This window comes from Prorops nasuta, unplaced genomic scaffold (assembly GCF_024137725.1).
Source record: "Prorops nasuta isolate Cenicafe-Biocafe unplaced genomic scaffold, Cenicafe_Pnas_1.2 PNAS00009, whole genome shotgun sequence".
In the NCBI taxonomy this organism is placed as follows: domain Eukaryota; kingdom Metazoa; phylum Arthropoda; class Insecta; order Hymenoptera; family Bethylidae; genus Prorops; species Prorops nasuta.
In genome coordinates, this window is record NW_027116806.1 from 3,238,122 (window position 1) to 3,262,967 (window position 24,846).

Genomic DNA, 24,846 nt, shown 5'->3' on the forward strand with positions numbered 1-24,846 from the left:
ACTTGTTTATATCTAAACTTATTTTCTTTGCTGATTTAGGTCCAGTAAATATTAATAGATTTGGCTGTCAGTATTTGGTCTCAATAACTGTCCTGCATTATAATAAATGGAGACTAGTAAAGCTGATCAACTGCATCCAAGTGTTGAATAAAAATGAGGCCAGGCTACGTGTAAATGCTGCTGCTTCGAATCTGGAATCTCCATGCAGAAGCCAAATGGAAATATTAAAAAAAGATTTGTTATTCAGGTATTATTTTACAATGATCTAAATGCATCAATATGGCTAATTTCATTTACAAATTTAAGTAAACTTATCCTCTTTATCTTACACTTTTCAATTTGAAATAAGTGATTGATATTCCCTGAATGGATAGTCTCTTTTAATTAATATTATTTGTAAAAACAATTTATTAATATACACTAATAAACTACGATTATTTATAATAAATAAAATTGAAATAATCTTTATACAATGCATTTTATTTTATTAAAATTACATATAGTTAATACCTTATAAAATAGTAATAATTTCATTTATCAATTAATAATATTTCAATAAACTAATACATTTTACCATAATCTACAAAGCTTTACTTCCCGAACACAATAAATACATTCATTTACTATGATTATAATTATTTTGAGCATGGATGCAAATACATATGCAAAGTAGAATTACCCATAGGAAAGTAAAAATATAGATTTATCTGTGGGATTCATGACAAATGACGACGTTTAAACATAAGAAGGACAAAAAGTAATAAGAAGCTAATTAAAATCGTCAGAAAAAGGTATATTGCTCTTGAACCTATTGCAATAAATCTTTTATAATTCACAGTATAATATATAAACGTAATCTAAATAAAGAAAAGAAAAATATTTTGAAAAATTAATTCATTATCCTGTACCCTACTTTTTATATATAAGATTTTCTTTCATCTCCATTTATAATCTAGGACAGTTATTCAAAGCAAATACTGATAGCCAAATCTATTAATATTTACTGTACCTAAAACAGCAAAGAAAATAAGTTTAGATATAAACAAGTTTGAAAAATGACTATCAGTAATAGCCATATTGATGCATTTAGATCATTGTTAAATAATACCTGAATAACAAATCTTTTCTTAATCTTTCCAATTTCGTTTCTGCATGGAGATTCCAGATTCGAAGCAGCAGCATTTACACATAGCCTGGCCTCATTTTTATTCACCACTTGGATGCAGTTCATCAACTTTACTAGTCTCCATTTATTATAATGCAGGACAGTTATTGAGACCAAATACTGACAGCCAAATCTATTAATATTTACTGGACCTAAATCAGCAAAGAAAATAAGTTTAGATATAAACAAGTTTGAAAAATGACTACCAGTAATAGCCATATTGATGCATTTAGATCATTTTTAAATAATACCTGAATAACAAATCTTTTTTTAATATTTCCATTTGGCTTCTGCATGGAGATTCCAAATTTGAAGCAGCAGAATTGACACATAGCCTGGCCTCATTTTTATTCACCAATTGGATGCAGCTCATCAGCCTTAATAGAACATTTGACCTGCGAAACATAAGGGAAACCACAAAGGATCATGTTTGAATACATTTTATATATGGTTATCAGTAATATTATTTATCTAAGAAAACAGGTTGGCTTATTATAGATGTGGAGAGCATGCTGCGTGATCTGAATCTGTGTTCCATTCCTTAGCGTTGCTTAATTCCTCTGGTTGAAATCAGTATGACGTATGCACTTTACTCCTGGTAGGACCTTCCATAGAACCTTTACACCTAGGAAAAAGAGACATTATAATTAGCAGTAATTTTACCAATTAACTATACATGATAATAAATACACTAGGATCTGCATTTTATTTAAAAATTTATAATAATATTTTTTATTATGTATTTCTTATTTAAATTCATGAATCTATTTGTTTCATACATTTATATATTAAGTTAATTTTGACAAGAATTAACTTAATATATTTCCTTAATACGTAATGTAAGTTTTTAAAAGTATAAAAAATTTATTATACCTGTTTTTTTCGATAATCCAGAAAAGTCATTAAAAATTTTATAACTTCACTATAACTGGTTAACATTTTCCAACAAATTAAAACTCTTTAACAATTTATACTAACACTCGTTTGATTAAAAATCCGCGCTGCCAAACTGACATTTCTGCACTTTTCACACTCTCACAAGACTCACAGATAGGTCCAGTGGTATAGACTCACCAAAAAATCACCCAGTGGCGTAGAATTATTTTAGACAAAGACGCAGATAGAAATCTATGAGTTAGAGAGAGAAGAGCAATGGCGACGTCCGAGATAGGAAAATAAGAAACGAAGGCCTGGAGAAACCACGTTGAACGCGGTATAAGGCTCTCTCTTTCTCTTTAAGGCATTTAAACAAGGATAGCCTATCATACACATCCTATACTCTTTCCAGTCGCTCAGTCCAGGCGGGGAAAAATCCATGAGGAAGTATGGTTCCTAAACGCATCAAAAAAATCTTGCAGGCCATTAGTGGCGGCAGAGATGAAACGGGAGATTGCTCATGCGAGGTCCCGAGGCAATCCCTACCGGTAGGCGGCGCTGGTGTTGGCAAACGCGTGTCTCAGGTCCATCTAACCCGTAACGCCATCTATCGGAAGAGACCACGAAGCACGAGCGTTAAGCTTAGAATAGGGTAAAACATATATGCATTGTTGCCAGAAAGCGGAATAAAGAGAGAGCGGAGATATTTTCTCGGACCTCTCTGTCTTTCTCGCTGTTAGCTTCTAGCAGAAGAGTCGAGGCAAAATCTTTCCGTTTCGCTTTGCCGAAAATCTACCAATATTCGATGTCATTTATATTTGCAGGCCAATGCCTTTATACATGATTTTTTCAGCATATTTATTTATCAGCATTGACTTATTTAAATCAATAATAAATTAAGGAAATGCGTATTTGATATATAATAATTATTTTAACTATAATTTCATCGTTATATTTCGCTTATTTCCGTAAAATCTGAATTTCTTTAGTTTATTATTGATTATTGTAAGTCAATGGCCATTAAAAAAAATTTAATCTTAAAAAAAAAAAGAAAAGTACCGTTCAGGAATCGAACCCGGACCCACAAATCGCCACGCTATTACCTTACCGCCTAGACCACGAGGCTTCTTCAGTGCACCGTAAACAGATAGTCTTTTTAAGGGCTTGAAATCTTCTTTTAAACCATATAAATAAACGAAGAACCGACATCTTTATTCATTATTATTCTATCATAATGGTACACAAATTAAAGAATAATTATATAATGTAGATTTTCAAAAGCTTTTCCAATAACCAAGAACGGAAACTGCGAGCGTTGATTATTTATCTTCGTTCTTGGCTATTGGAAAAGCTTTTGAAAACTATTCAAAATATAATTATTCCTTAATTTGTGTACCATTATGACAGAATAATAATGAATAAAGCTGTCGGTTGCTCGTTTATTTATATGGTTTAGAAGAAGATTTCAAGCCCTTAAAAAGACTATCTGTTTACGGTGCACTGAAGAAGCCTCGTGGTCTAGGCGGTAAGGTAATAGCGTGGCGATTTGTGGGTCCGGGTTCGATTCCTGAACGGTACTTTTCTTTTTTTTTTTAAGATTAAATTTTTTTTAATGGCCATTGACTTACAATAATCAATAATAAACTAAAGAAATTCAGATTTTACGGAAATAAGCGAAATATAACGATGAAATTATAGTTAAAATAATTATTATATATCAAATACGCATTTCCTTAATTTATTATTGATTTAAATAAGTCAATGCTGATAAATAAATATGCTGAAAAAATCATGTATAAAGGCATTGGCCTGCAAATATAAATGACATCGAATATTGGTAGATTTTCGGCAAAGCGAAACGGAAAGATTTTGCCTCGACTCTTCTGCTAGAAGCTAACAGCGAGAAAGACAGAGAGGTCCGAGAAAATATCTCCGCTCTCTCTTTATTCCGCTTTCTGGCAACAATGCATATATGTTTTACCCTATTCTAAGCTTAACGCTCGTGCTTCGTGGTCTCTTCCGATAGATGGCGTTACGGGTTAGATGGACCTGAGACACGCGTTTGCAAGGTTGCCAAGTGTAGTACTTTCGGCAGAGATGAAACGGGAGATTGCTCATGCGAGGTCCCGAGGCAATCCCTACCGGTAGGCGGCGCTGGTGTTGGCAAACGCGTGTCTCAGGTCCATCTAACCCGTAACGCCATCTATCGGAAGAGACCACGAAGCACGAGCGTTAAGCTTAGAATAGGGTAAAACATATATGCATTGTTGCCAGAAAGCGGAATAAAGAGAGAGCGGAGATATTTTCTCGGACCTCTCTGTCTTTCTCGCTGTTAGCTTCTAGCAGAAGAGTCGAGGCAAAATCTTTCCGTTTCGCTTTGCCGAAAATCTACCAATATTCGATGTCATTTATATTTGCAGGCCAATGCCTTTATACATGATTTTTTCAGCATATTTATTTATCAGCATTGACTTATTTAAATCAATAATAAATTAAGGAAATGCGTATTTGATATATAATAATTATTTTAACTATAATTTTATCGTTATATTTCGCTTATTTCCGTAAAATCTGAATTTCTTTAGTTTATTATTGATTATTGTAAGTCAATGGCCATTAAAAAAAATTTAATCTTAAAAAAAAAAGAAAAGTACCGTTCAGGAATCGAACCCGGACCCACAAATCGCCACGCTATTACCTTACTGCCTAGACCACGAGGCTTCTTCAGTGCACCGTAAACAGATAGTCTTTTTAAGGGCTTGAAATCTTCTTTTAAACCATATAAATAAACGAAGAACCGACATCTTTATTCATTATTATTCTATCATAATGGTACACAAATTAAAGAATAATTATATAATGTAGATTTTCAAAAGCTTTTCCAATAACCAAGAACGGAAACTGCGAGCGTTGATTATTTATCTTCGTTCTTGGCTATTGGAAAAGCTTTTGAAAACTATTCAAAATATAATTATTCCTTAATTTGTGTACCATTATGACAGAATAATAATGAATAAAGCTGTCGGTTGCTCGTTTATTTATATGGTTTAAAAGAAGATTTCAAGCACTTAAAAAGACTATCTGTTTACGGTGCACTGAAGAAGCCTCGTGGTCTAGGCGGTAAGGTAATAGCGTGGCGATTTGTGGGTCCGGGTTCGGTTCCTGAACGGTACTTTTCTTTTTTTTTTTAAGATTAAATTTTTTTAATGGCCATTGACTTACAATAATCAATAATAAACTAAAGAAATTCAGATTTTACGGAAATAAGCGAAATATAACGATGAAATTATAGTTAAAATAATTATTATATATCAAATACGCATTTCCTTAATTTATTATTGATTTAAATAAGTCAATGCTGATAAATAAATATGCTGAAAAAATCATGTATAAAGGCATTGGCCTGCAAATATAAATGACATCGAATATTGGTAGATTTTCGGCAAAGCGAAACGGAAAGATTTTGCCTCGACTCTTCTGCTAGAAGCTAACAGCGAGAAAGACAGAGAGGTCCGAGAAAATATCTCCGCTCTCTCTTTATTCCGCTTTCTGGCAACAATGCATATATGTTTTACCCTATTCTAAGCTTAACGCTCGTGCTTCGTGGTCTCTTCCGATAGATGGCGTTAGGGGTTAGATGGACCTGAGACACGCGTTTGCCAACACCAGCGCCGCCTACCGGTAGGGATTGCCTCGGGACCTCGCATGAGCAATCTCCCGTTTCATCTCTGCTTTCGGTACTACCGTAGTACCCAAAAGCGACATATCCTATAGCGTAGTACTATTTTGGGTACTACGCTATAGTCGCTGCTGATACTACTGGTCGGCGGAAATACGTCAGAGGGTAGAGACTGTAGAGGGACCGCAATATAGATATTTCTAATTGGTTGCTTACGATCGAGGATTAGATTTTCAATCCGGATTCAGCCAACCGCAGTCATGCAGTTCCTGGCGGGAATACGAAGAAATTCCCTAGGTTAATCCGAATTATATCCGAGCTGTTCGATGAATCTGAACCGGATTGAATTGAGTGGGATCAAGGATTGACGTTTAGTGAGAGTATTAATTACTAATCGAGAACGGTTAACAATTGTGTAAATTTGTAATCATTATCTGCAAAAAGTTGTCTGTGAGTTTTTGATAATTATTCTTTTTATAATCGCACCATTTTTAAAAGTTAATAAAAGAATAAAATATCTAACTTATCTTTCTTGGTTAGGTTTGATATCGTTATTAATAGAGATGCTTAATAAACATAATAAATCTGAATTAGAACGTTTTATTTCTGCGGATCACTGTGGACTTTACTGCTAAAGAACTATCATTACAAAATTAATAAAGATTATAGGCAACTGTGGTGAAAAAACTGTCATATGGTTAAACAATGAAATTATCATAAGTAGTGACATAAAATAACTGTATGACTATTCATATTATCAGTATGGATGAACCAGGTAATGAAGATTTTCTATTTAAAATATATAAGCAAAAGTAATATAAGAAAAATAATTATTTTAATTATCTTTTTGCTTTTTGCAGCTATTCAAAGATTTGCTTGGAGTACTGAAACAACGAAACTATTGATAGAAGCAGTTAGAGATAACATTAACAAGTTAGGAGAAAAAAAATGCTTTCAAAAAAGGATTTGGAACAAAGTATCAAATATTTTTTCTGCCAAAGGTTATTCCATAAGTGGCGAGCAATGTGCAATGAAATGGAAAAATTTGAAGCAAAGGTATAAACATGTAAAAAAGAATAATAATCAAACAGGACAAAACACAGATAATTGGGAGTATTATGACATAATGCATGAAATTCTTGATCCCATGCCTGAAATGAACCCTATATCAACAGCTTCAAGCACATCAGGTTTCCGAATGAATAAAAATATTGTTCGAATTGAAAGTAATCCTGAAATGGATAATGATGATCCTTCTTGCTTAAACATTAATGAAAATGCATGTAGATGTAATATAGATAAAAGAAATGTAAGACAGCGTTCTATTAATTCTTCAAAAGAATTATATACAAACTTACTTCAACAACGAGAAAGACACCATAAGGAAAATATCACCATTAAAAAAGAGTTTCTTGAATTATTAAAAAAATATCCCTGTACCACATTCAGGGAAGAATAATTTTAAATCTATTATTTTAGGCTAAAGGTTTATACTCTTATATAAATTAAATGATAGCATTTAATACATTAAGATACGTTTCTTGTTATCAAGTTTAAAAGTATGTATTTATTTAAGCACTTTAAAATATTCCTTGAACTCATACAATTGCTATGAATACTTTCCAAATTGTTTTATACATATAGTTTCAATATAAGAATTATTTTCTGTTCAAATAAATTAAGATATAAATAATTATCATTTACGAACAGGTTAATTATTACCTTAATTTATTAGATTAGCAATGATGTCTCTCTTCATATTTGCGTCCAGAATTACATCTTCATCACCATAGAAATCATTATTATCTTCTATTTCTTCGCTGACAGCAAAATCAATAGGATCATCTCCAACATCAATGCATATGTTATGCAAAATACAGCAAGTCATTATAACTAAAGGGATCATTTCAGTATTAAACATATAAATATTTCGTAATTTCCTGAATCTGCCTTTCAACATTCCGAATGTTCTTTCGATGACTATTCTTGTTGATGACAGTTTGGTATTGTAATTTATTTGCAATTCATTTAAATGCCCATTATCTCTATAAGGTACCAGCAAATAAGTTGATAATGGGTAAGCAGAGTCTCCTAATAAATGGCTATTTTCAGGAAAATATCTATTTTTTTCGGTTTCAATTAATCGTTTAATATCGCTCTCATTCCAAACACGAGCGTCATGAACGCTTCCACAAAAACCAGCAAACACATGTATAAATTTTAAATTAGCGTTGCATATGCCTTGAAGTATAATGGAATGAAAGCCTTTACGATTTATATAGCTATTTGGATGATAAGAAGGTGCACTGATTTTTATGTGACATCCATCAATTGCACCAATGACACCCGGAAAATTACTGATCGCTTGAAACTGCCTTTGATTATGCAATAATTCCTGTCTTTCTGGCCATTTAATATAATTTCCTACATGTTCTTCTAATACATAAGCTACATTAAAAACACATTCCCATACAGTGCTCTTGCTAAGACCAAATCTATCCGCAACAGATCTATAATTAATTATTTTTTTATTTAGATTACACTTAAATTGATTTTGTTTACTACTCAATAATTGCCAACCTATAAACTTCTTGATTGCCAAAAACCCATAAAGTTATGGCCAATTGTTTAGCAGGATCAACTTTAGGAGCATGATGTTTTCGTAATAATTCTCCTCCTATTTGTTGTAATAATATTTCAAAAGTTTCTCTTTTTAAACGGAAATGGGATTTGAAATCTGTGTAGCAAAATAAAAATGTTCATATATTAAAGGCATAAAAATTAATATATTTGAATAAAAATGTCATGATATTAAAACAAAGGCAGCTTGAAGTTTAAATATACCGGACAAAGAGTAATTGCAAGCAATGTATAAAAAGTAATTTTCAATTCTTATATGATCCTCCCTCCTCTGAATTGGAATCACTGCATCTTCTTCTTCGTCATCACCGAATATAATCGAAATAATGCTATTATTTAATGCCATATCTGTCAAATAAGTATATAATTTTAAACCAACGGTTAACCGATTGTGATTATTGACATTTATTTTGATTTGCCATTCAAAACAGTATAATCAGCACTACCAGCAGCTTATTATTACAACTTACTTTTTTCAAATAATTTTAGTTAATACAAATTGTAAACTCGCGGTTAGTGGATAATCTTATTAAAATAACTCAGATCTTCCACTTAATCAGATTAGTTTCATCGAAAAGCTCAGATATAATTCGGATTAACCTAGGGAATTTCTTCGTATTCCCGCCAGGAACTGCATGACTGCGGTTGGCTGAATCCGGATTGAAAATCTAATCCTCGTAATTTCAAAATACATAATGCATGGTCCGTGAGCCAAGACAAATGTTAGTATTATTGTATCGTACATACAATATACATACCGCAAGTTATAAAGTAATATAAAGAAATAAAGTGACAGTTTTAATCTTACTGACAGCTGATATACTGATGGTATAAGTGAATAAATAAAGTGACGAAATTTGTAAAATGTACAAAAAAATAATTTTTAAAAGTATATAAAGGACTGAACATTTTAGATAAGTATAACAATAAAGTTTATAATATAAAATGTAAGATATAAATATTTTGTGGTACTTTGTGGGATTTTATTTCAGATTAAATTATAGTAATGTGTTTACTATGTCACTGTGCTGAGGATGGAGCTGTGCGGATTTTCAAAATTAAAATAAAGGAATAGACTAAACATAATGTGGTTATTGTGTCATCGTTGAGATTCAAACTATGTTAATTGAGACGGATAATAAAATAAATGAGTGAATAAACTGGGTAAATACAATAATAAATAAAGAAGCTGACAAATTAGATATATAATATTAATGTAAGATATTTTATAGTACTTTCTGGGATTTTATTTCAGATTAAATTATAGTAATGTGTTTACTATGTCACTACTGAGGATGGAGCTATGTGGATTGAACATTAAAATGAAAGGAATAGATTCACCATATTATGGTTACTGTGTCATCGCTGAGGATCAAACTGTGTTAATTGAGATGAATATTAAAATAAACAAGTCAACACATTGGGTAAATACGATACAAATAAAGAAGCTGACAGATTACATTTGTAATTTCAAATGTAAGATTTTATATAGTACTTTTTGGGATTTTGTTTCAGATTAAATTATTGTAAAGTTTTTACTATGTCAATGCTGAGAATGGAGCTATGTGGATTGAACATTAAAACAAAAAGAATAGATTCACCATAATGTTATTTCTGTGTCATCGCTGATGAGGATCAAACTGTGTTAATTGAGACAGATATTAAAATAAATGAGTCAGCAATTTAGGTAAATGCAATAATAAATAAAGAAAATGACAGAATAGATATATAATATAAAATGTAAGATGTTTTATAGTACTTTGTGGGATTTTGTTTCAGATTAAATTATAGTAATGTACGTGTGTTTACTGTATCACTGCTGAGGATGAAGCTATGTGGATCGAACATTAAAAAAAAAGAATAGATTCACTATAATGTGGTTACTGTGTCATCGCTGAGGATCAAACTGTGATAATTGAGATGAATATTAAAATAAAAAAGCTGACAGATTAGATATATAATATAACATGTTAGATATTTTACAGTACTTTGTGGGATTTTATTTAAAGTTAATATATGTAAAATAAAATTTTTGTTTTCTTTTTACAATTGTATCTATATTAATTACTATATGTTGCAATCTCTTAAAATTAAGCCTCTGCTTTTATTAGCAAACTAATAGTTCCACACGGCAGTGATGCCAGAATCAAGCTTTTAGCAACAAAAATGAAGATAAGCGCTAGCCAGCAGCAGTATAGAAAATTTAAAGGGAAGCGGTACAAACACAACTATGCCTGGAGAGCATAGGTGTGATTTGGACTTCAGGCAACATTGGCGTCAGAAGAAGAGCGACTACCGCTAACCGTGACATTTTTACGTGTCATCCGAGTGAAGTGGTGCTGCGTTTACCTAAAAACTCAAAGCAAATAAAAATGCTTTTCCTAAATTGATTTTTAATATTGATAAAATGGTCAAATGTAGCCATTAATTAATTAGATTTGGTAATAAATACAGAAAATGCGTTTTATTATAACAAATGAGTTGAGGTAAAATAAACTCAATGTTTTTATATTAATCTGTTAACAAATGCATTTTTTTATTTATTATTGAGTCCAATAAATTAATGGTTATTAAAAAAAAAATTCCTTGTAATGAAAAAAAAAATGAAAAAATTTTAAACTTCACCAAGACTCGAACACGAGCCCACCGCATGACAAACGGCAACCTTACCGCCTGCGCTACAGCGCTCACTTGATGTACTAAGAGCAAAACAGCCTTTTAAAAACTGACTACAATTCTTTCACTAACTCGTCATAAACGATCAAGAATTAGCTGCGATAATAAATACATTTATCTCCACAGCATTATTGCACTAAATTTATTATGTTTCTAATTTGAAGCATACATTTTACATGAAGATACGATACTTTAAGGGTGTTCATGCAATACTCTAAATACAAAACTATTCATATGCTCGTTTATCATAGTTATTCAACTACATATAACAAATATTATAATATTACTTAATTTATTTATGATAGTTGAGCATATGAATAGTTTTGTATATAGAGTACTGAATGGTTACCCTTAAATTATCATATCTTCATGCAAAATGTATGCTTCAAATTAAAAACAATAAATTTAGTACAATAATGCTATGTAGATAAATGTATTTATTATTACAGCTAATTCTTGATCGTTTATGACGAGTTAGTGAAAGAATTGTAGTCAGTCTTTAAAAGGCTGTTTTGCTCTTGGTACATCAGGTGAGCGATGTAGCGCAGGCGGTAAGGTTGCCGTTTGTCATGCGGTGGGCTCGTGTTCGAGTCTTGGTGAAGTTTAAAATTTTTTCATTTTTTTTTCATTACAAGGAATTTTTTTTTTAATAACCATTAATTTATTGGACTCAATAATAAATAAAAAAATGCATTTGTTAACAGATTAATATAAAAACATTGAGTTTATTTTACCTCAAATCATTTGTTATAATTAACCGCATTTGTTGTATTTATTACCAAATCTAATTAATTAATGGCTACATTTGACCATTTTATCAAAATTAAAAATCAATTTAGGAAAAGCATTTTTATTTTATTTATTCACTTATACCATAAGTACATCAGCTGTCAGATAGATCAAAGCTGTCACTACTCCTTATTTCTTTATTACACTTTATTTTTCCGTATAATAAACATTTGTCTTCGTTCACGCCGTTCACGGTGACAGGCTGTGAATATAATATATATAATTTTTGATATATTACGTTCTGCATTTAAGATGGCTACTGACGTATTTCCGCTGGCAGTATACTTTGTGCAGTCTGCATTCCTTATATCAAAATTCACTTACTATAGAGCGTAGTACTATTCAAGATGGCGGACTTGGCAACCTTGCGCGTTTGCCAACACCAGCGCCGCCTACCGGTAGGGATTGCCTCGGGACCTCGCATGAGCAATCTCCCGTTTCATCTCTGGTGGCGGTCATTGTCTATCTTGGAATGCATATACTATACCATCTTATGTTTGTCGCTAGCGACGAGCGACAAGTGAAATCGTACCTTTAATGCGGCGTATGTACGGCGCCGTACGGAATTACAGAATTGTCGGAATCTCGGAGGACTGAAATACTGATGGACTGAACTGTGCTGGGATTGGCTGGGATTCTGTGGCTGTGTTCGTTTTTGTACTGCCAGTATCGGCAGTAGATATATAGGACCAGAGATGAAACGGGAGATTGCTCATGCCGTGTCCCGAAGCAATCCTTGCCGGTAGGCGGCGCTTCGATCCCATTGTTTAGCTTCCTGCAGCTTCCAGATGATTATGCCCTCGCGCCATCTATCGAAACTGATGCGAAACAACACGGCAGAGCTTCGAATAGGGTAAAACAGGTCTACATTAGATAATTTTATAATTTAAGAAAATATTTTTATTTTAGCGTAGAAAGATACACGAAAATAGCATTAATTTGTTAACAAACGAAATTAATAAAAGTATTATACATATACCCTACATTATTATTACAATATCCTTCTTAAATTTAAATATATGACTTCCAGATGATTTGTTTGATATATATATATATATATCAAACAAATCATCTGGAAGTCATATATTTAAATTTAAGAAGGATATTGTAATAATAATGTAGGGTATATGTATAATACTTTTATTAATTTCGTTTGTTAACAAATTAATGCTATTTTCGTGTATCTTTCTACGCTAAAATAAAAATATTTTCTTAAATTATAAAATTATCTAATGTAGACCTGTTTTACCCTATTCGAAGCTCTGCCGTGTTGTTTCGCATCAGTTTCGATAGATGGCGCGAGGGGATAATCATCTGGAAGCTGCAGGAAGCTAAACGATGGGATCGAAGCGCCGCCTACCGGCAAGGATTGCTTCGGGACACGGCATGAGCAATCTCCCGTTTCATCTCTGATAGGACCAGTGGGAAATTGAATCGTGTGTGGTTCGGCTAGTTTCACCCTGTAATTTAACATGGAAAATGATATACTACACTATAGGGTGCATTCCAAATTACGCATGAAGCGCATAGAATGTACAGTTTATGTCACATTTATTATAGAATTTAAGTGCTTACTGCCCGCATATGCGTGACTCGGAAGTCGGAACGCACCCATAGTTAAAAGCACACACGATTCAATTTCCCACTGTGGATTATAGGGATGGGCGATGTTAGAAAAAAGTATCGATGTTTAATAAATCGACTTTTGAATAAATCGATTTAAATCTATGTTTAAAATTTTATATTTTTCTGAATTATATATTGAATTATTATTATAAAACACTTAGGATAAACAGATAAAAATAAAATAAATAAATAATTATTCATTAATTTTATTTACCATTATCATCGCGTGAACAAAACAAATATATTATTTTCATATAATATAGTATATGGATAAATACTATATAGTAATAATATCTGAATTACATTTGTTTTCCATTTCTATTCTGTGGAAATAATTAAATACAAAAATACTTACAAGTTATTGATGTAATCATTATTACAAATTAATATATACCTAGCCAGGCTCTGTACTGCTACATAGTCGATTTTCAAAAAAATATAATGGCCAAGTCAATGTATAGTTAACGAATTTAAAAATCACTTATTTATAATTTATGTAACGTGTATTATACATTTTGCTGCTAGGAGCCATTACGCTCCGCTTCACAAAACATCGAAGAGAAGGTATCTAAAAATCGATATAAAGTCGATTAATCGATCTTTCTAAATCCGATTAATCGACTTTACATCGATTTTTAGATACCTTCTCTTCGATGTTTTGTGAAGCGGAGCGTAATGGCTCCTAGCAGCAAAATGTATAATACACGTTACATAAATTATAAATAAGTGATTTTTAAATTCGTTAACTATACATTGACTTGGCCATTATATTTTTTTGAAAATCGACTATGTAGCAGTACAGAGCCTGGCTAGGTATATATTAATTTGTAATAATGATTACATCAATAACTTGTAAGTATTTTTGTATTTAATTATTTCCACAGAATAGAAATGGAAAACAAATGTATTTCAGATATTATTACTATATAGTATTTATACATATACTATATTATATGAAAATAATATATTTGTTTTGTTCACGCGATGATAATGGTAAATAAAATTAATGAATAATTATTTATTTATTTTATTTTTATCTGATTATCCTAAGTATTGTATAATAATAATTCAATATATAATTGAGAAAAATATAAAATTTTAAACATAGATTTAAATCGATTTATTCAAAAGTCGATTTAGTTAACATCGATACTTTTTTCTAACATCGCCCATCCCTAATCCTATAACTTGAATAAAACTCTTTGTGCTCTCAGTGCTGCCAACCTTGTAGACGAAAAGTTCCTCTAAAGGGTGGTAAAGTGACTAACACTAAAGTGTCGCCGTCACCCTTTTTCAGGTTTATTTTTTGGGAATGCTTCTTTTCCGTTACTGCAAGCGACAACTATCGGTAGTTAGCGATACCGACAATCATCGCTGGGAAGTTACAGGGTGCGTTCGTTTTTGTGCTGGCAGTACTGGCAGTACTACGTCATCACAGTGTATTGCAATTAACGTTCCTTTTTTTAATAAGCGTGCTGCATTGCGTACTGCATACTGTATTTTCGAATGGTTGACAGCAGTTTAGTGCCAGTTACCGTGGGGTGGGAAATAGCAGCTTATCACATCGAGTATTTACGTGAGCTATCAGAAAGGAAGAAGGGGAGAGGTCTATAGTAATTCGGATTGATCATTAGAATAGATCTTTTTTTTTACTTTGCTTGAAAAAAAAACTGATAACATTTTTTGTATTCAGTGTGGTTAAAGTAATACTGAAAAAGTCTGAAAAATTTGGGAAATTAATAAGTTAACGGGATCCCTCACGCCTACTTTATCGACAGTTCAAGTCAATAAACAATTAGTTTAATAAAATTCAAATGCAAAGCGTATTGAACAATCGTGGGTTTGTAGGACAATGTGCCAGTCCTAACGAGTCAAAGGAACTTAAAAACACTCAAATTAGTTGAAAAATAACCCTGTACCATTGTGCCACGTTCTTGAAGAGAGGTTACGTTTGGTTATTTCCACTTCAAGAACGCGGGACAGTGGTACAGCGTTATTCTTCATTCGATTTGAGTTTTTTTAAGCTCGATTGACTCGTTATAATTGGCACCTTGTCATAAAGAAGCCCGTTTTTGCAATTTGCTTCGCATTTGACTTTTATTAAACGAATTGTTTATTGACTTGTACTGTCGGTAAAGCACACGTGATGGATCCCGTTAACTGAATATCTTGAATACTGATATTCTGATCGATTGGAAAAGACTTTACATTTGTTTAATGAAAATAGTTTGAAATAAACTGTATTCCACACCATCTTGCGAATAAATTTGTAAGCACAGTTTTTTTAAAATGCATGGTATTCTTGCGGTAACCGGACATTTGGCCTAAAAATTTTTTGGTCAGGCGCATCCACTCTACATAGTCACGTGAAAATGGCTAAAGTTCGCGCAGCCTATTAGCACCTCTAGCGGAGGATATTTTAATTAATATTCACAATCCGGCAACGTTGATATAAACTGTCAGATTGCATGTTATTGTTGTTTGGCGATAACAATAAATGTCAGGTCAGTAATAATTATTTAATTGAATTACAATTTTCTTAATGCAAAGGAAAACGATGCTTTGTGTAAAATATTTGTTGCAGGTTGCTGGTAAATTTTTCATTATTCTTTTAAATATATATATAGGAAAAGGAGGCACACGTAGAGCCACATTCAGATGAATTATTATTGTGCAATTGACATATTAAATATTAAAGTGATATCCCTTTTCGCTTAAAAAGATCTAGGAATTCAAAAATGCAATTGTAACAACTGCGGGCAAATACAAATGAACTATTTTGCCTTATATGTGTCCTTAACATTAACTATCTTAAAATTATATGAAGTAGATATGTTCAGCAGTACAAGCTGATATGCATTAAGGTAAACAACTTCGCATATTATTCAATATCCCTAGCATTTTACACAATATAATTATTACATGTAGTGTTTCCAATTTAGGTATTGTAAATGCAAGTAGTGATAAGCTAGTGGTAGAGTAAGAACCGTTGAGAGACTGCGAAGAAGCTGGATACTGTGATAAAAAGGCTTGAGTTCACAGAATAATTTTATCTTCAATCAATAGTTACTATGTGCATAATAAGCTTTTCAAATCCTGAATAGAGCGCACTGTTGAAATCATTGTTTAATCTAAGTCAAAAACTGCTTCTCATCATAGTAAGATCTTTGCCTAAATATTATGTTATATATCACTTCTTTAAATCAACAAATATAATATTTTATTTGCAGAATCATTGCAATGGTCACCTAATTAGGGGGACACTAACAAGATTGTTATCTTGAACGTATGTCAATAGCAGACTTGAAGGAACCCATAGATTTATTGAGTGCTGTGCCGTTGATTCCTGAAGCATGTGGACTGATGCTCATTATTAGTAGTCAGACATTTTCATTAAGACTACCTTAATGCAAATGACTCGTCATGAAGCAAGAAACAATTACAGAAAGGCCTAACTCGTCAATTATAAGGAAAGATTAATAAGTCCATCACTGATTCTTTCGATAAAGCTGAAACAGCTCTGTTGTAAGTAAATTATCACAACTTTATACAATAATTTTACCAATAATTTTCACTAAAAATTGCATATACTTATAGATCACCTTTAAAATGCAAAGTCGACTAAAATGACATTTATGAAGAGATACTCTCCAGTACTTGGTTTATGATGCTGTAGGTTTAATTTTGTATTTAACATATATTGTTTATGATCATTAAATTTTATTAGTATTAAACATTTACAAATACCTGGCAAGAGAATATTTTCTACAATATTTTTAAGCTACAAGTGACCGTCTGTATTCCTTAAATTATTGTACTGGAAAGTGTGTGCATACACAGGATGGCCGGCTAAATGTGTAGAAAAATACAAAAATGGATTAGTTTACAATTTGTCAGGAAGATTTGTCTGTTAAATTTTAAATCTAATCTCGCCTGAAGAATTTATTAAATTATTTAATTAAAGAAAAGCACATTTTTAATATATTTTTATTATTCATATAAATTTCTTGCAAACTCAACGGTTAATATATATATTTATTACCAACAATTTAAGTAAACTAAGCATTCAAAATCAATATTTTATATTGCAGTTATTGCTTCAGTAAATATCTCCTGTATGAAGTTGAAAATTAATTTAATTGGCTTCATCCTGTTAAAAAACAATTATACACACTTACTAAATATACCATATTAATAAATGGTTATGATGCATGTATATATATATATATATAAATTATATTAGTGAAATATATTATTTTTAAAATAAAATTTACCATTAGAATATATTCAATCTTTGTCATTAATTTGTTATTTGCATTAGCTGAGGAATTTAAAAATTCAAAAATGATTTTTCTTTCATTTTTGTTATTAATATTTTTAAATGATCTTTGCCACAAATTGTTTATAGAATCCTCATACTGCTTTGCTTTTTTTCTTTGGTGTTTAGTGTTAATTTTATTTATATTTTCAATTATATATAAGGATATGAGTTGTGTCAATTTATCTATAAACATAAAAAATATTATATACATAAATATATTGAAATAAAATTGCTTGTGTGTGTGAATTAGAAAAACTAGCCATTTAGCATATATATATATATATATTATATATTTACCTAAAAACTTGAAAATATCTGGATGTGGTCCAAACATTTCTTTGAGGCTCCTATGATATCTTTCAATAAAATTATTCGTTTGCTCTTCTCTATTAAAAACTGATAGTATATCAGCATCTACTTTATTTATCCAATAATTTTCTATATATTTTATAAATCTTTCAAATATTTCAAATAAATCATATTTCTTTATTTGTCCAATAATTATTTGAAGTCCTTCGGCCATTAAAAACGATGGAAGAAGCGGCAAATTATATATGTGCCTCATTATTAATAAAATTCGCGTTCTTTCCAAATTTGGTGATTTTGAATATTTAGTAAAAATTAAAAATTTCTTTGCTTTTTTTTGAATATTCTGAAAATTAAAAAAATTTAAATTATATTATATATTTAAGAAATTAATCCATAACTACTTTCATTATCTTTCGGTATAGTGTATAATTTTTATAGAGGTGTAGTTTCATGAGAAAAATATTGCAAAATATTATTATTTTATTTATAAGTATGATAGCTCGACTTTAGAAACGGCTCCTATTTTGATTTTTTATTATTCCTGATGTGTAAGATTAAACAAAAATTAAATATAGGTATTACTTTCTTCTTCGTGTCAAAGTTTAAAAAATGGTAACATCGCAGAAAGTTTAAATATTAATAGAAAAAAATCCTGCACTTTTCATTTTTGTAATATTAGATAAAAATATATATCATCATTTTCGTAGAATTGCAACGCAAGTCGAAAACAATTTTTTTCGAGCATTTGGTGAAGAAAGGATATTTTATGCTTAATTGAATAGGAAATTTTTAAGTGCTTTTCTTTATACGAAGTTTTAGCTCTTTTATAGCTAACATTGGTTGCGTTCCAAATGCTAAGCTCTAAGGTAGCGCTATATCATGATTGGTCAGTAGAATCAGTTTGACCAATTATGACACATATTTTGCCTAGCGCTACCATAGAGCTAAAGATTTCAAACACATCGATTATTCTACTCTTCAGAATGTAATGCCCTTTTTCTTTCGAGTAGTATATAAACTATTTAAAATAATAAACTGTAATAAAAGTTAAATTATACATACATGTATATAGTGGAAGTAGCAACCAACAATTTGTGCAGAAGGAAAATGATATTTTAGTGAATTTTGAAGTGCTTTCTCGAAGTCCACGTGAATTGTATTTGGAGACAAATGTACTATCTTCAGCTTAATAAAACTGAACATTTTATTGTATAAATTGCCTGTTTTTTTGTTAGCTATTGCCCACAAGAATGGAATCGCCTGTAATAAAAAATATATGTCAACGAAAGTATTAAAATATACATATATGCATATGTACTGTGGTAAAAATTAAATCAAGAACTAAAAATTGTTACCTTTCCATTATGATTGGCCATTAACCCTTTGCGGCACACATTTTTTACATAATCGGTTTCTCGTAAAAATTGGTATACAATAGTTTTCGGGGTCGCTGATTACGAATCTGATGTCAGAATTTAGAAATTCAAAATGGCGGATCCAAGATGGTGGACAAAAATTTCAATTATTACCGTATTTCAAAAAGAATTGGTATACAATAGTTTTCGGGGTCGCTGATTACGAATCTGATGTCAGAATTTAGAAATTCAAAATGGCGGATCCAAGATGGTGGACAAAAATTTCAATTATTACCGTATTTCAAAAAGAATTGGTATACAATAGTTTTCGGGGTCGCTGATTACGAATCTGATGTCAGAATTTAGAAATTCAAAATGGCGGATCCAAGATGGTGGACAAAAATTTAGATTATTACCGTATTTCAAAAAGAATTGGTATACAATAGTTTTCGGGGTCGCTGATTACGAATCTGATGTCAGAATTTAGAAATTCAAAATGGCGGATCCAAGATGGTGGACAAAAATTTAGATTATTACCGTATTTCAAAAAGAATTGGTATACAATAGTTTTCGGGGTCGCTTATTACGAATCTGATGTCAGAATGTTAGAAATTCAAAATTGCCGATCAGATTTGACGGACAAAATTTTTAAATAATATCAAATTCCAGTAAAAACTAATGTACAGAGATTTTTTAGATCGATAATTCATTCCAAAGTTTAGATATGTAGCTATCGGAGTTAGTAATTTCGAATTTTTAGTGGTGCCCATATGCTTGTAATAACGATTTTATTTCTACAGAAGTGTAGCGGTGAACTTGGACGTATGAGACAGATATTTTGGGTGGCTTATATTCTTTTCTGGGTTTTGAGTAGCTAATCCAATGGATCCTCGATAATTCGTGATTGAAAATAGTTTTTACCTCATTTTTTCTCAAAACAATCATTTCCAAGTATATAGGTACTGTGTAAATGATATATAAGTATATAAGAATACTCAGTGCAATATGTTGAATTATTGATTGAAGATTTAGTATTACTATATTATAAGTAGTTGCTTTCTCCACGTACCTATGCAAGTAAATTACACATGCTGAATCATATACTATTATTATTCAGTTACCGCGTATTACCGAGGGTATTATTTTCATTGTATTGTTTTCAGAATTTCATAATTATGATTTCTTGTTGATACAAATTTTATGTCTATTTTTATCTTTTGTGTCTCAATATAACTGTTACGGGATGGTTTAAATACTTTTCATTTTTTATTATACATTTATAATTTGGGGTATCTAAATTTGGTATCACTTTTTAAAATTCATTGATGATATTTTGATGTGCACAGCCCTTTGGTGGTGTTATTATTCTTCTTCCTTCAATCCTAAAGTTAATAAATTATTGCTTATTATCTGTCTTTTGAAATGGAAATTACTGATATTCCTAGTGATGGGGAGTCTATAGATGGACTTGCTGACTCAGATATTGATGAGAATGAGTATAATCTGATTGATGTAGAAAATGAGTATGTAGAAGAGGATGAAAGTGAGAATGATTTAGATGAAGATGAACAAGAATATTCTGGCAATGAAACATGGACGAAAAAAGGAAAAGAGAGAACAGGCGGACCATTCACAGCTGATTTTGGACCAAATATCCCTGATAATGTAAAATCTCCATTGGAAATTTTTTCATGTCTTGTTTCAGAAGATATTTTAGATATTATAGTTCAACAAACAAATATTTATATACAAAACAATAAACCTAATGCGACATTGATAACGAAAGATGAATTACGTATTTTTATAGGAATCAATATTATGATGGGAATAAAAAAACTACCTTCATATCGTGATTACTGGTCATCTGATCCAAAATTGAATGATTCATTTATGCAATCATTGATGCCTGTTGTTCGTTTTGGATTTATTTTAGGTAATTTACATATCTCTGATAATCGGACAGAACCTAAGAAAGGTAAACCGAACTACGATAAATTATATAAGTTGAGGCCATTACTAAATAGTCTTGAAAAAAATTTCAAAACATATTGGAAACCAAGTAAATATCAGTCAATCGATGAGTCTATGATAAAATTCAAAGGTCGTAGTAGCCTAAAACAATATTTACCAGCTAAGCCGATAAAACGTGGATATAAATGTTGGATTCGAGCAGATGAATCTAGTTTCGTTTGTGAATTTCAAGTCTATACCGGTAAAACGGAAAGTTGTGAAAAACAGTTAGGAGCACGCGTTGTCAAGGATCTGACCCGTGAACTTGTTGGCAAGAATCATCACGTCTATTTTGATAATTTTTTTACTGCTGTTGACTTATTGATTTCACTAAAGAAAGATAACATATTCGCTTGTGGAACGGTACGGTCTAATCGAGCTGGACTACCAAAATCTGTAATATCTGACAAAGAAATGGAACGTGGACAATATGATTTTCGAACATCCAAGACTGGTATTAGTTGGATAAAGTGGATGGATAAAAAAGGTGTACACTTTCTATCAAATTACCATGATCCATCTGAAGTCACAACTGTAAATCGAAGGCAAAGAGATGGCACTTTAGTAAAAGTAGATTGTCCTGTTATATGCTCTGATTACAATAAATACATGGGTTTCGTTGATAGCGCAGACCGCTTGATATCCACATACAAAATTGATCGAAAATCTAAAAAATGGTGGCACAGAATATTTTGGTATTTCATTGATGTGGCGGTTGTAAATTCATTTATCATATATAAAAAAATAAATACCGATAAGTCTGTGACTTTGAAAAAGTTTCGACTACATTTAGTAGATGGATTAGTTTCTAGAACCGTTCCAACTAAAAAAGGAAGGAAGCGACAGCCTTCAATTATCGGTTCTCAAAAACCACAAGTATCTATTGAAAAAAGGCGTTTTCAATCAGCTCATATGCCTATACATATTGAAAATAAGAGACGATGTACACATTGCAGTTCAAAAACAAATAATACACGGACTCATTGGATGTGTAATTTGTGCAATGTACCTTTATGTCTACAATCGGACAGAAATTGCTTCTTGATCTATCATTCGTGAATAAGTACAAAAAAATTAATATGAAAAAGTTGTGAGAAATTGTTTGAAAATGATGTTGAAAATAAAAACAATAATATTTATATAAATATAAAAAACATTATAAAAATAAAAATTATAAAAATAAAAAAAAATACTGAAAAAAGTAAAAAAAAAAAATGGAAAAAATGGAGATGATAACCGCCACGTCCTCGTTCGTATCTCTGGGTTAGGCTAAGAGCGGATTTCTTTATTTATTTTACTATACTGAATTTCTGATTATTCCAAATCACTTTTCACAAATATCTGAGTTCAGATTCGTAATCAGCGACCCCGAAAATTGTTGTATACCAATTTTTTTTGAAATACGGAAATAATCTAAATTTTTGTCCACCATCTTGAATCCGCCATTTTGAATTTCTACATTCTGACATCAGATTCGTAATCAGGGACCCCGAAAACTATTGTATACCAATTCTTTTTGAAATACGGTAATAATCTAAATTTTTGTCCACCATCTTGGATCCGCCATTTTGAATTTCTAAATTCTGACATCAGATTCGTAATCAGCGACCCCGAAAACTATTGTATACCAATTCTTTTTGAAATACGGTAATAATCTAAATTTTTGTCCACCATCTTGAATCCGCCATTTTGAATTTCTAAATTCTGACATCAGATTCGTAATCAGCGACCCCGAAAACTATTGTATACCAATTCTTTTTGAAATACGGTAATAATTGAAATTTTTGTCCACCATCTTGGATCCGCCATTTTGAATTTCTAAATTTTGACATCAGATTCGTAATCAGCGACCCCGAAAACCCCTGTATCATTTTTTCCTTACGAATATAGCTACCCATTTCTTCAATAATGATTTTTTTTAAAAAAAAAAGGATCTTTTTTTAATTTATTGATTATTACAAATAAATTAACAAACAAATTTATACCTTTTTTGCATAGATTTTAATTGTGTAACATCTCACGATCATAAAAAAACAAAAAGCATTGGTTTAATTGAATTTAAACTACATCAAAATTGTAAAAAACTGTTTTTAAAAAGGTGGCACCGTACCGTGCCACTGTGCCGCAAAGGGTTAAAGTAATAATTTGATAAAGTCCTTTTATCCTCGGTGTGGTTTCAAAAGTACCGTCTATATAAATTGTTAAAAAATGTCCAATTTGTTGGATGAGTCTTTTATCAAATAAAAAGACGAGAACAATATCACCTTCCTCGTATTGTAAAATTGATAACTTATGTATTTCATCACCAATCTTAAATCGTAAAAATTTTCTAAACTGACTGGTTTTAAGAACTTGTTCTAAGCCATGTAATTTAATTTTTACAGTTGGATATTGTTGTCCCTTCCATCTTCTGATAGATTTGTCAAGTTTTCTAAAAGAAATTACCTTGGCTGCTGCAGGGCTTCTACGTTAAGTGAGAGGAATGTACGCATGTGAAAAGAAAATTGTTGTAACGTAGGTTTGAAATCGGGCAAATTTATAGATACGAACTGTAAAGCACAGTGATTATAAATATCTCTTGTTTTTGTCGATGGCATTATTTTTGCAGAGTGTGCAAATTTTTTCACTTGTACTTTAAAAGTTTTTGAAATTTTTTTATTTTCATCAACCACATGATTGTGTGCTTTGCTGACAGTGAATTGGTCCGCGCATCCCATTCTTTTGACAATTTTTGCCCTACCTGGGCATATATTTTTCAAGCTACATCTAAAATATCTATTAAAAATATAATAAATATATAATTTACAAAACTGTTTGCAAATAAAAATTACTTGAATAGTTGTTAGGATATTTATACATATTACTTACATTATGGTAGCACCATTCTTTTGAGTATAACATCTTACCTTGTGATAAGAATATTCGTCTGGAAAATTGTCTGCGTTTTCAAGAGACATTTTGTGGCTAAATATTCTATGTGCACCTTCTGAATGTTGAATGAAGACTGGGAACTATGCCTTTGGTATATTATTAAACTTATTGTAGATATTGTTTACATTTTGGTTTTTCTCATCTTAACCGCTTCAGAGAACAAGTGCTGCACGACTTGTTTGATGATACCGCCAAAGCTTTAAAAAAATGCCGATAAAGCTTCTTGGCGTAGTTAAATAGACACTGTATGACATTTATGCTAAAGGCTTATACTAAATTTTGTTAATGTTTTCATTAATTTTTGCATTATTCCAATTAACATCATCTTAGAATTGACCTTTTTCAGAAAAGGAAGACTGATTTTACAAATTAACATCATTTGTAGTAATGATATAATTACATATTATATTTTATAACAAATATGATTTCTTTTGAAAATAATATTAAAAAATGTGTAATATTCCTACAG

General features: G+C 31.1%; 2 protein-coding genes and 2 long non-coding RNA genes across 4 annotated transcripts; 3 read left to right on the top strand and 1 right to left on the bottom strand.

Moving 5' to 3' along the window:
* The first annotated feature begins 6,057 nt into the window (after positions 1-6,057).
* LOC136776402 (uncharacterized) lies at positions 6,058-6,697 on the top strand. The gene is made up of 3 exons (XR_010823064.1): positions 6,058-6,170; positions 6,261-6,495; positions 6,581-6,697. It is a non-coding gene; the product is annotated as an uncharacterized lncRNA (long non-coding RNA).
* Positions 6,698-7,443: 746 nt separating this feature from the next.
* Positions 7,444-8,706, bottom strand: LOC136776171 (putative nuclease HARBI1). Its single transcript, XM_066731549.1, has 3 exons — positions 8,565-8,706; positions 8,301-8,457; positions 7,444-8,230 (listed from the first exon to the last, which is right to left on the bottom strand). The coding sequence occupies exons 1-3, from the start codon at positions 8,704-8,706 to the stop codon at positions 7,444-7,446; spliced, it is 1,086 nt and encodes a 361-aa protein (XP_066587646.1).
* Positions 8,707-9,146: 440 nt separating this feature from the next.
* On the top strand, positions 9,147-9,974 carry LOC136776419 (uncharacterized). The gene is made up of 3 exons (XR_010823068.1): positions 9,147-9,524; positions 9,616-9,784; positions 9,876-9,974. It is a non-coding gene; the product is annotated as an uncharacterized lncRNA (long non-coding RNA).
* Positions 9,975-20,858: 10,884 nt separating this feature from the next.
* LOC136776172 (piggyBac transposable element-derived protein 4-like) lies at positions 20,859-22,505 on the top strand. The gene has a single exon (XM_066731550.1). It carries the CDS (start codon positions 20,859-20,861, stop codon positions 22,503-22,505), a length of 1,647 nt encoding a protein of 548 aa, XP_066587647.1.
* Positions 22,506-24,846: the final 2,341 nt, after the last annotated feature.

Bases quoted from the DNA above. Each gene is read 5' to 3' on its own strand.
- LOC136776171 (XM_066731549.1), bottom strand. From the start codon at position 8,706: ATGGCATTAAATAATAGCATTATTTCGATTATATTCGGTGATGACGAA. The intron at 8,458-8,564 runs GTATATTTAAAC...TTTGCTACACAG, and splicing joins TTGCAATTACTCTTTGTCCG to ATTTCAAATCCCATTTCCGT. The intron at 8,231-8,300 runs GTTGGCAATTAT...AATTAATTATAG, and splicing joins GGCAATCAAGAAGTTTATAG to ATCTGTTGCGGATAGATTTG.
- LOC136776172 (XM_066731550.1), top strand. From the start codon at position 20,859: ATGGAAATTACTGATATTCCTAGTGATGGGGAGTCTATAGATGGACTT.